This window comes from Aspergillus karnatakaensis (assembly GCF_047715665.1).
Source record: "Aspergillus karnatakaensis strain CBS 102800 unplaced genomic scaffold BJY04scaffold_27, whole genome shotgun sequence".
NCBI lineage: Eukaryota > Fungi > Ascomycota > Eurotiomycetes > Eurotiales > Aspergillaceae > Aspergillus > Aspergillus karnatakaensis.
The window spans coordinates 58,273-69,976 of NW_027395739.1; the positions used below are offsets into that span (position 1 = coordinate 58,273).

The 11,704-nt window shown below is 49.4% G+C and overlaps 5 protein-coding genes across 5 annotated transcripts; 2 read left to right on the plus strand and 3 right to left on the minus strand.

Annotated features, from left to right (window-relative positions):
* Positions 1–75: 75 nt before the first annotated feature.
* BJY04DRAFT_190199 (mitochondrial K+-H+ exchange-related family protein) lies at positions 76–1,588 on the minus strand. The gene is made up of 3 exons (XM_073711480.1): positions 732–1,588; positions 620–675; positions 76–570 (listed from the first exon to the last, which is right to left on the minus strand). Exons 1-3 carry the CDS (start codon positions 1,172–1,174, stop codon positions 212–214), a joined length of 858 nt encoding a protein of 285 aa, XP_073570676.1. The 5' UTR covers positions 1,175–1,588; the 3' UTR covers positions 76–211.
* Positions 1,589–1,865: 277 nt separating this feature from the next.
* On the plus strand, positions 1,866–3,140 carry BJY04DRAFT_218702 (phospholipase D regulator; the record flags this gene model as incomplete). Its single annotated transcript, XM_073716374.1, has 3 exons — positions 1,866–2,115; positions 2,203–3,061; positions 3,113–3,140. The coding sequence occupies 3 exons, from the start codon at positions 1,866–1,868 to the stop codon at positions 3,138–3,140; spliced, it is 1,137 nt and encodes a 378-aa protein (XP_073570677.1).
* A 356-nt stretch (positions 3,141–3,496) lies between these two features.
* BJY04DRAFT_218703 (cupin domain-containing protein) lies at positions 3,497–4,033 on the minus strand (the record flags this gene model as incomplete). The annotated part of the gene is made up of 1 exon (XM_073716375.1): positions 3,497–4,033. The coding sequence occupies one exon, from the start codon at positions 4,031–4,033 to the stop codon at positions 3,497–3,499; it is 537 nt and encodes a 178-aa protein (XP_073570678.1).
* A 972-nt stretch (positions 4,034–5,005) lies between these two features.
* culA (cullin culA) lies at positions 5,006–7,608 on the plus strand (the record flags this gene model as incomplete). Its single annotated transcript, XM_073716376.1, has 6 exons — positions 5,006–5,055; positions 5,122–5,191; positions 5,260–5,276; positions 5,337–5,410; positions 5,463–7,363; positions 7,420–7,608. The coding sequence occupies 6 exons, from the start codon at positions 5,006–5,008 to the stop codon at positions 7,606–7,608; spliced, it is 2,301 nt and encodes a 766-aa protein (XP_073570679.1).
* A 463-nt stretch (positions 7,609–8,071) lies between these two features.
* On the minus strand, positions 8,072–11,687 carry BJY04DRAFT_67192 (putative Avl9 protein). Its single transcript, XM_073720833.1, has 10 exons — positions 11,302–11,687; positions 11,006–11,110; positions 10,703–10,945; positions 10,530–10,557; positions 10,414–10,477; positions 10,281–10,360; positions 10,055–10,226; positions 9,957–9,997; positions 9,765–9,902; positions 8,072–9,708 (listed from the first exon to the last, which is right to left on the minus strand). The coding sequence occupies exons 1-10, from the start codon at positions 11,361–11,363 to the stop codon at positions 8,281–8,283; spliced, it is 2,361 nt and encodes a 786-aa protein (XP_073570680.1). The 5' UTR covers positions 11,364–11,687; the 3' UTR covers positions 8,072–8,280.
* Between the last annotated feature and the right edge of the window lie 17 nt (positions 11,688–11,704).

The following is an 11,704-nucleotide window of genomic DNA, read 5'->3' on the forward strand; positions in this document are numbered from 1 at the left end:
CCGCAATGGGGCTTCGGATTAAGATAGTTCCGTTCTTACAGTCTTAACTATCTTCGAATTAGAAGTAGATAATTCCTTGGATATAAAATAGTGTCTGCATCATGATCTTCTAAAAGTTTCGTCTTGCCTATGTTACAGCTCTAACTCCCGTAATGCACATAATATCTATACAATGCTGCAAATTCGTCCTCGGCGTCAAAGTGCAGTATCCTCACTGGTGCTTCTTCTCGGAGACCTTCGTGTCGCCAGCCTTCGCAGACTCAGCCTTCTCCGTGGAATCTGGCTGTTTGAGGTGTTCTGCCACTTGGAAAATCGCCCGCTCTGCTTCTAGAGCAAGCCCCGGTGCGTCCAGAATGGTCGCCAGTTTCTTAGCGTCTTTCATGCGGAGTAGAATCTTTTCATCGCTCTTTTCGACATCCTCTACCATCTCGTCAACGGGATCCTCACGATTAGTCTCCTCCAGCGCACTCGAAACACGCTTCGAGTATAGTTCCACCAGACCTGGATATGACACTGGGTTCAAGAGCTTGTTCTCAACGAGGAATTGTAGGTGTCTCGAGCCGTTCAAAGCTTGTAGGCGTAAGTACAAGTAAGATGCAGGGATAAGGGGGATACTAACCTCGCCAGTGCGACCAACCTCTGTAAATAAGGTAGAAGAAGGGGACGTTTGGTACTCTACCTCGTATTAGCATGCCCCAACACGGTTACATCTCACAGATCACGGCACACACATTGGAATCAGCGCAACTGGTGCAGTAAATGGAGCGGCGAAAAAGCTCCACCACATCCTTCGCCGATGTAAGTCTTGTCGCTCCGTCGAAAGCTTATGCAGGACAGAAAGGAGTTTCTCCTCCTTGATCGCATTGCCCGGAAACAGGACATCGATTTTTTTGGTCCCATGCGACTCATCAATTCGCCGCTGAGAGCTGAGCGATGGGATACTTTTGAGGCCCCATTCTTCATAGGGTATCCGTTGCTGAACTCGATTTCCCCACGTAACCAGATGCTTCTTCCAGCCTTTGTCGGCCTCCTCCCATTTCGCCCACGTTTCTGCCGCCTTGTTTGTTACGCGATCCAATAATGACCGTTCCTTCGAAACATCCTTGCGTAGTAGGCGGGCATAAATCAGTGCTCTTCTGGTTGAGATTGGGACGACAAATAACCGGATGGTCATGGCGCAGGCTCAATGCGGACTGCTTCAAGCAATCCTTGGGAGCTTTCGAGGCCGGATGAATTTGGATTCAGGCGCTGTAAAGGGAGCTGTACTTAAAAACAGAAAGGGTGTGACTATCGATTGACGAGGGGAAACAGGCTAAAAAAGCGAGTCGCGGAAAGTATCATGCCTTTTGTTTTTTTTTGCCTCTTGCTTGTTCGGGGAATTGGCCGGTGGATACACTTGGTTTTGGCCCGTGAATGGAATGATAATATGATGATGCTGAGGGATCTGTTGAGTGGTCTACCTAGTCAGTCATACCTGGATTGAAGCTGAACGGTTGGTTAACGTCATCTGCACCAGCCACACTGCGATTCCGGTTTCGGGCTAGTCGGGTCTGATGGATTGTCTGTCGGACCCTTGTCTCACCACATCCAACATTCATTCTGCTTTCTCCTTCTCAAGTTCTCAGGTACCTGCAACATCCTTCACTCGCTAGAGGGTCCGCCTTGCTTTGTTTCCCCCTTTTTTTTCCCCCCTCACCATCCGGGGCCGACTTGGTGAGCGCCACAGCGAGGAGAGCTCAGCGGCCATAGCAGTCTCCCAAACCCCTTTCCCAGAAGGGTTATGAGGCGATGCAGCCCGTTCCACTGCGGCAACTCCTGACAGCTCAGCCTCACCTCGCCTGGGACGAACGTTGAATTCCAGGGCAATGGCCCAGGATGTGGGCGAACTTCGAGTCCAGCCTCCGGACTCTGGCCTACTTCCGAAAGATTCGTCGAACGAAAAGTCGTGCGCTCCAGAATGTATGCCGACGCCTCCCAACCATTCCATAAGCGGACGAAATAGCGAGTGTCCGCCCATGAATACTGTCCGCCATGGCTCGACGGATCATACAGGAGGATTGCCGCATGGATTAGGGGAAGAGGGGGTCGATGCTGGACCCAGCCAAGGATGGGGGAGTAAGCTGCGGACATTGCCGGGTAATAAATCTATGTCTGTGAGCGTGAATATAGGAAACGAAGTGTACTGATTTTCGCGTGTTCTAGCATGGATCCGATCATATGAATATCCAGAAGAAGATATCGAGGCTACCGCCAGCTCCCGGCTCCTACCCTCGCAGCCTAATGACGCTTTGGTCGCACAACACAATCATTCACCATATTTCACATCAAGGCCAGGATCGCTTAATCCGAACCGTGGCGCCAGTCTTGAAGAAGATGCGGTGGCCCGTGAATCGCGCTGGAAAAGCTTCTCCAGAACTATAGCTTATCCCCGAGATGCCGGTTTAGAGGAAAAGCTCGTCACGCCTGAATGGTTGAATGAAAATCATGGTAATTACTCACAACCATGGCGAGGGCAGCTTGAACCGGATGAAGATACGGATGATCCACTTAAGAAAAAGCGTCGCCGCGAAATCTGGTTCAAACGATTCCACAACACCTTGTTACAGAGTCCGATAGTCCCCCTGATCATTCGACTCACAGTCTGGGCATTTTCCCTCACTGCTCTGGCCCTCGGCGCTTCTATTCAGCGACTCTCCAAAGGATTCCCTCACCCGCAAGGGCCGTCGGCCTTGATGGCCATTATTGTCGATGCGGTAGCCTTGGTGTATCTCATTTACATCACTTGGGATGAATACACAGCCAAACCACTAGGTCTCCGTTCTCCGTCTGCCAAAGCGCGACTCATTCTTTTGGATCTTTTCTTTATCGTCTTCGACTCAGCCAACTTGAGTATTGCTTTCGAGTCTCTATCAAGCGCGGAAGGCGCATGCACGGTTGCGGAAATCAATCAAACCGTAGCACCAAGAAATGATGATATCTGCGATCGTCAAATAGCTCTAGCCTCCGTTCTGTTGATTGCGCTCATAGCGTGGCTTATTACCTTTTCCATTAGTGTTCTAAGGTAAGCACTCATCTTCTCCCTGGTCTTTCGGATGCTAACTGCATTGGATAGACTTGTCAAGCGGGTCTCAACAAAGTAAAAGCTTAGGGTTGTCGTTGTGCCTTCTGCTCTTCTTGCTTACAGCATCTTTCTCTCCCTCTCTCTACCGTGTGCGATCTATGGCTGGCACCATTTCTCGATACATGCATATACTTTCCCTTTTTAGTTCTTGTCTCGACCTCCATCGCTGCACTTTTCTTTTTCTTTTTTGGTTTTATTACGGATGACCTTTCTATCAATGGGATATTGGCCGACATTGAGTTGGATTGACCCTGATCGTTGAAGAAACATCATTGCTATTGTATACCCTTCGGCGTTGGCATATGGTTGATAATGTGGCTTAATAATCAAAAGTTGCTTACAATCAGGTCATCTACATTAATTTTACAGGGTACCTCAGACTCGCAGTGCAGGTCCATCCTTCCCGTATAACGGATCTTCTTGGAACCAATCCAAGCTCTCGATAGCCTGACAGCTCTCTTCCTCGCCCGGTCTTCCATAGCACATGTCCCAGGACTTGTCTCGCGGGTATGCCCCGACCATCTTGAAAAGCCCCTGAGCTTTGTCGGTCTCGGAGAGAAGCCTATGGCCCACCCCAGCCGGGACTATTATAAGGTCCCCTTTTGATACCTCGGGTTCAACCCGCTCAGGATTGTCCTCTCCGCCGAAGCAGAGACGCGCGGAGCCGGATACGACGCCGAGGACTTCGTGACTTGTAGAATGGAAGTGTGTCTGGCTGTACATGGTATACACCCAGCTTGGACAGACTTCACCAATTTCTTCCAGATGCTTTGATAGTTCATCGGCCGAGGCGTCGAAGGCCTGGTGGTATATAAGGAGCGGCTTGGACTGAATGGAAGTATTGGGGATGCGCCGCCACTGGGGGATTTGGCGCGAGGTAATATGAAGTCCCGAGGCTGGCTTGACGGGCATTGTGTATGATATGCTGTTGAGTTGTAAGGACCATCGTCTAAGCTTAGAGGACCTCAGGTACTTCATGAAAGACGCAAATGACGTCATGCGACCTACCAGGCTGATTCAGGTGCTACCTACCTCCTTACCTATTTGGTTCGCCGCGAAGAGCCTCATAAAAGCATAGGGTATCATTCCCTAGCGCCTGCATCTGGAATACTTAGTACCAAACATCAAAGAACAGTGCGGCCTACGGACCCCAAAAGACTAGTCCAAAAGGGTGATTTTCGTCTGCTCCCACCATGTTTCAGGCAACAAGACAAAGCAGGTGGTGGGAGCCTGGACCCTGGCCGCTGTGCGCTTAAGAAGTCGCAAGATCCCATGACGACGCTCATGATAAAGAAAGACTCTCTGGCAGCGAGAAGGGTTACAGAATCAAAAGAGGACAAAAAGACCCTAAAAACCTGAGTCACCTGGCGTGTGATAGATCGTATAGTATAACTCGTAAGAGTGTTTTGTATGTATGGCTGACCGCCTGCCAGAAGCACAGCCTGATCTGTCTGATTTCCCCCCCCCCACAGCCTTGCTCATCCACTCATCCACTCCTCCTCCATCATCGCCCACGCCACGCCCTGCTCGCGTCCTCGTTATCTCAAATCCTCCTCGACTTTTCTCCTCTTAGCCCCCCGACTTTCGTGTTACAGCCCGGCAGCTAGTCTCTTCAGTGACACTTCTTACCATCGTTATTCTACCTTCTTTTCCCAGCGCAACTGCCTTGCCTTCCATCAGCGTTCCAGCTGTCCGTCGAGAGCGAGTTTTGAAGGCACTTCAACACAAAACACCTGATTTGGAATCTTCCACTTCTTGACTTCAGTCGCACGGTTCACATCGTATGTCCTTCCCCTCTCAACCTTAGTTCAACTCCAAGTCTAATCTTCAGTGCTCCTAGTGTTTCCACGCGCTTTCCCATTCGGCGGGCTTCATTTCCGCGAAATGGCCCCTCTTATGCCTTCGGCGCCTCACAAGGATGACTTGGATGACACGTAGGTTTCCGATATATGAAGCTCACTCCACAGTGACCCGTGGACGAGACTGACTAGCGGCTGCAGATGGACATTTCTTGAGAGTGGCATAAACAATGTGATGGTCAAACTAGAAGAGGGAGTGAACATGAAAGATGTATGGTGTCATTTCCTTCTCTATCTTTACTGCAAAGAAACCCAAACTAACCCGCGATATCTTTATAGTACATGGCCCTCTACACGTGCGCTATCCCTCGGACAACCACTTCCTTTCTCGTCGTCGACTAACCTTGCAAGCACAGAGCAGTTCACAACTTTTGTACCTCGCACAAGGCAGTCACTGGCCAGGCTAATGCCTTACAATCACAGCGTGGTGGTTTGTTTCCCTAGACCCTACTACTCTGCACAGATAGGCTGACTCGCCCTAGCGCACCTACTCGGAGAGGAACTCTATAAGAAGCTTGGGGAATATCTGTCGACGCACCTTAACTGGGTTCACAAAGAATCAACAAGCCATACCGAGGAAGCGTTACTGGCCTTTTACATCCGGGAGTGGCAACGCTTCACAACCGCCGCGAAATATATCAACCACTTGTTTAGATACTTGAATCGCCACTGGGTGAAGCGCGAAATTGATGAAGGGAAGAAGAACGTCTACGATGTATACACTCTACACCTCGTAAAGTGGAAGGAAGATTTCTTCTTGAGAGTCGACGAGAAGGTTATGGATGCAGTCCTCAATCTTGTTGAAAAGCAGCGGAACGGCGAAACGATCGAGCAATCGCAGATTAAGAGTATTGTCGGCTCCTTTGTTTCTCTCGGGCTCGATGAGACCGACCCCACAAAGTCGACGCTCGACATTTATCGGTTATACTTCGAGAAACCCTTCCTCGCCGCTACCCGTACCTACTACGAAGATGAGTCGCGCCAGTTCGTGGCGGAAAACAGCGTGGTTGAGTACATGAAGAAGGCTGAGGTCCGGCTCGATGAAGAGAAGGCTCGTGTTGGACTCTATTTGCATCCTGATATCTCAAAATCTCTTACCGACACTTGTCTGGATGTTCTTGTTACTGCACACTCGGAGCTCCTCCGTGACGAGTTCCAACCACTACTGGACAACGAACGTCAAGATGATTTGGCCCGTATGTACCGGCTCTTGTCACGCATCAAAGATGGGCTGGACCCTCTCCGAACCAAGTTTGAGGCACACGTCAGGAAAGCCGGTTTGGCCGCTGTCGAAAAGGTGGCTGCAGAAGGCGAGTCATTTGAGCCTAAGATGTACGTCGATGCACTACTTTCTGTGCACACCCGATACCACAGCCTTGTCAAGGAGGCTTTCAACGGTGAATCCGAGTTCGTCCGCTCTCTGGACAACGCTTGTCGCGAGTTCGTAAACCGCAACAAGATCTGCAAGTCCGGATCTACGAAGACTCCAGAGTTACTGGCTCGATACACGGACTCTCTGTTGAAGAAGGGCTCAAAGGCTGCGGAAGAGTCAGAGCTAGAAGAGATGTTGGTTCAAATCATGACTGTCTTTAAGTACATCGAAGATAAGGATGTCTTCCAAAAGTTCTACTCAAAGATGCTTGCGAAGCGGCTGGTCCACGTGAGCTCTGTATCTGATGATGCGGAAACCAGCATGATAAGCAAACTCAAAGAAGCTTGTGGTTTCGAATACACCAATAAGTTGCAGCGCATGTTCCAGGATATTCAGATCTCGAAGGATCTCAACGCCAGCTACAAGGACTGGCTGGATAAGTCTTTCTTGGATGACGATGACCGGAAGAAACTCGTGGACTCACACTTTCAGATTCTCGGAACCGGTTTCTGGCCTCTCAGCGCGCCCTCGACCGATTTCCTTGCACCACCCGAGATTGTCAAGACTGCTGAGCGGTTCCAGAAATTTTACTTCGATAAGCATAATGGTCGCAAGCTGACTTGGCTCTGGCAGTTGTGTAAGGGTGAAATCAAGGCCAACTACATCAAGAATACCAAGGTCCCCTACACTTTCCAAGTTTCGACCTACCAAATGGGCATTCTCCTTCTTTTCAATGAAAACGACACCTTGTCGTACCCCGACATCCAAAAGGCTACTTCTCTCACACCTGAAATCCTTGATCCGAACTTGAGTATCTTCTTGAAGGCGAAGGTTCTCGTCATCAGCCCTGAAGGGTCCAAGCCCGGCCCGAACGCAAAATTCACGCTGAACCACAACTTCAAGAACAAGAAGATCAAGGTCAATCTTAACATCCAAATCAAGTCCGAGCAGAAGGTCGAGACGGACGATACACACAAGACGATCGAGGAGGATCGTAAGCTCCTGCTTCAGGTATGTGTTTTCCATTGTCTATCTACATTATTGGGTTATAAACTAACACTAAACAGTCCGCCATCGTCCGGATCATGAAGTCCAGGAAGAAGATGAAGCACGTACAGCTCGTGCAAGAAGTTATCCACCAAGTCAAGTCCCGCTTCCCGCCGCAAGTTCCCGATATCAAGAAGAACATCGAGGCCCTGATGGAGAAAGATTACATCGAGCGGCTAGATGGCGACGAAATCGCTTACATTGCATGATTTGATGATGTCCCTATTACCGTTCACAAATTCATGACCCTTGCCCTTCCTGCTCGCATTTTCTCGGCCCCATTTCGGCGTTCATACGGAGCTCTCTACCACATTCTCACTCTTTCTCCATCCACCTTGCTTGCATCTTTGTACTGTCATTGGCCTGCAACAACCGGGTTTTCTGGTTTGACCTCGGGACCTGTGCCGTTCTATCTAGATGAAGAGAATGAGCTTACGCCTATAGCCCGTATTGTAGTTAGATAAAAATAGGTCGTAGTTCAACAAGTGCTGTATTGCTTGGCTATTTCTTCTTTCTTCTTTGCCATCTCCTTTTTTAATCACATATAGATCGCTCGTGAACAACCGTTTAGAACATTAAATTTGTTACTCATCATACTTGTCGTCACGATAATCACAAAACAACCTATTCCAGATCCAGATATGTATAATAAATGACCAAATATTAAGTGTAGAGGTGGTATCAAGAGAAGATAGATCAAAGACACATGTCTGAGAGAAGCTGAGAACAGAGGCAAGGCAAACGCGCGCTGGAATGCTCGTATGCTTGCTTAAGACCAAAAATATTTGCATTCGACATGTATGTATTGGGAATTTATGGAATTCAACAGCGATTCCGTGTGTATGATGAAGTGAAAGTAGGTCAGTGCGTTATATCTTGTTTCATGGTGCCGGCCCCTTCTCAGCCGTCGTAGTCTTCTCAGCTGAATCTGGATCATGCTTTGTAGACAATCCATTCTCCGCAGGTTCAGTTGAAGTGGCTACTGCCGAAAGCGACGGTTTCACAGCATTAGCCGGAGGTACAGCATCGAGGTCCACGGTTCTAAATTCAGATATATCGGTCTTTGGTTCAACAAGGCCGCTCTGAGTGTCAGTTCCTGGGTGCTTGGCTAAAGTATCAGTTGTTTCGTCCTCAAGAACAGGGGCCTCCCTTGATAAAGGAGACTTGGGGTAAACAGTCTCATTGTCGTCGCCTTCACGATTGACTGAACTCAAGTCCAGGCTCTCGCGTTTGAGAAAAATGTTACTCCATCGCTTCCTTCTGCTTCCGCTGCGTGATATGGTAGAGGAGTCTTCGCTGCGTTGAGACTGCATTGACTGCCGTCTACCTCTGTCTGTGTTATCGTTCAGCTCCGTAATACTGGTCAGTGTCGGAGTAGAAGGCGACGTGACGGCAGCACTAGCCGTTGGGGATGGAGAAGTAGACTTCTTCTCCTGCCATTCTTTCCTTTTCTCCGTTGCCCAGGAGCCCCAGGAGCTAAAATAAGCGCCTGCTTTCTGACCCACAGCACTAACGGAGGCTTGAGCCTGTGTCATGTCGACGGCAGGGACTGGGACTTTGCGGTTGGGGAACCAGGAAGAGTTACTGGCGGCGGCTGTTGATGTAGACTCTGTTGCCGAGACTGGCATTGAGGATGACCTATCCAAAGAAGGACGCGGCGATTGGTTCGCTCTTTCCTCGTTCCGCTTGCGCTGCGCTTCACGCATGGTTTCAATGTCGGACCAGAAGCTGTTGAATGCGGCCGTCATCTTCTTCTGTCCTGTGGATATATGCCTATTCAAAGCCTCACGGCCTTCTCGTACTCTATCGTCAAGATGAAGATCTGCAACTTGTTGCGAGATTCGTCTTTGGACATCGTCAATTGTAAGACCGCCAGCGGAAGGATGTCGGGGCTCAGCAATGGAGAATAGAAGCGCATCAGAAGTTAGACGTTGGAATAAGGTGTAGTTGGAAGTCGTTTTCCAGAGAGTTAGAAATTCTTGGTTAAATTCCAATGCTGGATCGCCCTCGATGTTGTAAGAATCTAGTTGCGCCCGACCGCGGTGACTGGTTTCACCAGTAAGACAGGCATTAAGTTCTTCGTGATATTTCATGCAAGATAGTAGTGCCAGGAGATATTCTTCGAATTGAAGCCGAATAAACTCTTCGGACCCCATGTACCCGTGGGTCTTCGGTTGTTGTGGGTGTGCTTCGTCCCAGGTGTCGCTGACAATCTGGGTGATAGCGTCAATCCAGCGTCGGTCGGCAACAGACAAAGTCAGGGCGTTTCGTAGGGAAGGTGATGTGATATTTATCGTGTCTTCGTCGAGCTGAAAGGTAAAGTCAGGTCATATATACCGGCTTTGAGAGACGATATTGTTCTTACGTTGATTAAGATGTCGCTATAGCGGTCTTTCTGCTGCAAAAGTAGAGAGTTTGTGGAGCCAACAATATAAGATTTTGTTCCGTCATCAGCTAGCAGATCCAGCTGCTGCAAAGGTGTGTACGGGCCGAACATGCTACCCTAGACGCGAAATCAGCAAATGCTTTCTCAAGGGTATATATACAGCGTGCATACTTTTCCGAAGATTTGCAGTGGTAGTCCCATATATGCCAACACTGTGAGCAATCAGTATAAGTGCCTTATGATAGAGATCAGTGGAATAATTGTCATACAGGAGCTTCTATCGCTTGTCTTGAGGGATGTCGGTTTCTCGACCGTCTGAGCATAGGTGTCAAAAGCAGGGTCGGCACAGTCTTGGAGATAGTTCATAAGTCCCGGGATGAGAGACACGAGCGAAAACTGAATCATGCATAACCGTTCGCATCTAGTGCCGAAGAAAAGCATCTATAGAGTTTGCGATTGAGTATGAGTACGGAAAATTGGCATACGAGTCCCTACTTTCGGTTGTAGTAATAAAGCTTTGAACAAGACCAAAGTCTGGTACTTGAACTCATGAATCATCTCTCGTAGCGATAAGCCTGGATGATGTTAGTATGATTGCCGGTCGCTTCTAGGAGCCGTTTCATCCCACCCAGTGTCTGGTCCTTGAATGCTTCATCCTTCTCGAGACTGATGACTAGACCTTCGCGGAATTTCTGCATATGCGTAAGCAATAGCATGCAATGCCATATTATTGGAATCGCCAACCTTCAAGATATCAAAGTCGGAAAAGTCCCTGTTCCCGACCTCTTCATATCAGCCAGAGTCCTTGAGTATCAAGTTTCCGCTGCGGGTTGCAGTCATATTCTTGTCCCCAATTTCCTTCTCCTCGGCCACCACGACAAAGTTCGAGGAAGAATGATCATGACGGTGTGACGTACCGTTGCGCAAACCATGCCGACGTGACAATTGACAGCTTTTCCCTGAGTTGTCCAAGAGCCTTCGGGTTGTCCGTTATCACAACAACGGCCTTTTGTACGGTAGATCTCGTTACATCTGGCGATTTGTGTATGAGAGCCTTCGAGTCGATCTGCCGTGAGCACGCGATCCCAAACAGTGACGTCGGGGGCTCGGTGTCTGTGCCCTTGCGGCGAAGGGTGAAGTAAGAAAATTCCTCGGTCGACCTGCCAGAAATGAGGTGCATCAGCATATGAGCACAGCCCCGGAGTAGATATGGGCCATACAAATGTGCTCCATCTGAGAGGGCCATGAATGGCAATAGCGACCAGTCATTCTCAGCCGCGGGGTCGCTCCCCTCTGGTCCAAAGCATAGTTCAATTTCAGGGCCCCTGCGCAATATCAGATTGCGTCAGCATCGCTCTCAAAATGGGTTTTTCGTTTTCTTCCAAGCGCTCGCTGCACCCTAACTTTCTACTCGGAGTGGCACCGACGGACAGTCGGGGAAGTGGTGGTCGCAATGTCCGCTCTTGAGGTATCATCGCTAATGCCGAAATCAATCTTCCCGCTCGCGAGCACTCACCTAGCGTGGTGGAAGTCAATGACCATGACAATGGGGTCCTGATGGACCCGAGTGTGTGACATGTTGTCAAACGAAGCACAAGACCAGGGCCCGGGGGCGACAGCTTCCTAGCGAGAGGGAAGAGACCCTCCCAGCAAACGAACGGACAAGGTGGGCGTCTGGGCGTCCGCTCAAGTATGACGAGCAGAGCACAAGAATGATCAATGCAAACAGGACTCGAAAAATAAAAATAAAAAGAAAGACGAGGGAAACAGGCCCGTTGTTGGAGATTGGCTCCTTTTGGTGGGCGGTGACGGAGTTGAGATAGATCGACGCCGATGAGTTTCATGCAACAATCACCCCGCCTCCTATCTCAATATTCCTCAGCATAAGGCTGGGTACCTAGGGTACCCCATGACTGCAT

What these genes read in the sequence shown, in the direction of transcription:
- BJY04DRAFT_190199 (XM_073711480.1), bottom strand. Translation starts at nt 1,174, where the DNA reads ATGACCATCCGGTTATTTGTCGTCCCAATCTCAACCAGAAGAGCACTG. An exon ending in CCAGTTGCGCTGATTCCAAT is followed by an intron (nt 676 to 731) that starts GTGTGTGCCGTG and finishes AATACGAGGTAG; the next exon opens with AGTACCAAACGTCCCCTTCT. An exon ending in AGGTTGGTCGCACTGGCGAG is followed by an intron (nt 571 to 619) that starts GTTAGTATCCCC and finishes TACGCCTACAAG; the next exon opens with CTTTGAACGGCTCGAGACAC.
- BJY04DRAFT_67192 (XM_073720833.1), bottom strand. Translation starts at nt 11,363, where the DNA reads ATGTCACACACTCGGGTCCATCAGGACCCCATTGTCATGGTCATTGAC. An exon ending in ATTCAAGGACCAGACACTGG is followed by an intron (nt 10,361 to 10,413) that starts GTGGGATGAAAC and finishes AACATCATCCAG; the next exon opens with GCTTATCGCTACGAGAGATG. An exon ending in CACTGCAAATCTTCGGAAAA is followed by an intron (nt 9,903 to 9,956) that starts GTATGCACGCTG and finishes TTTCGCGTCTAG; the next exon opens with GGTAGCATGTTCGGCCCGTA.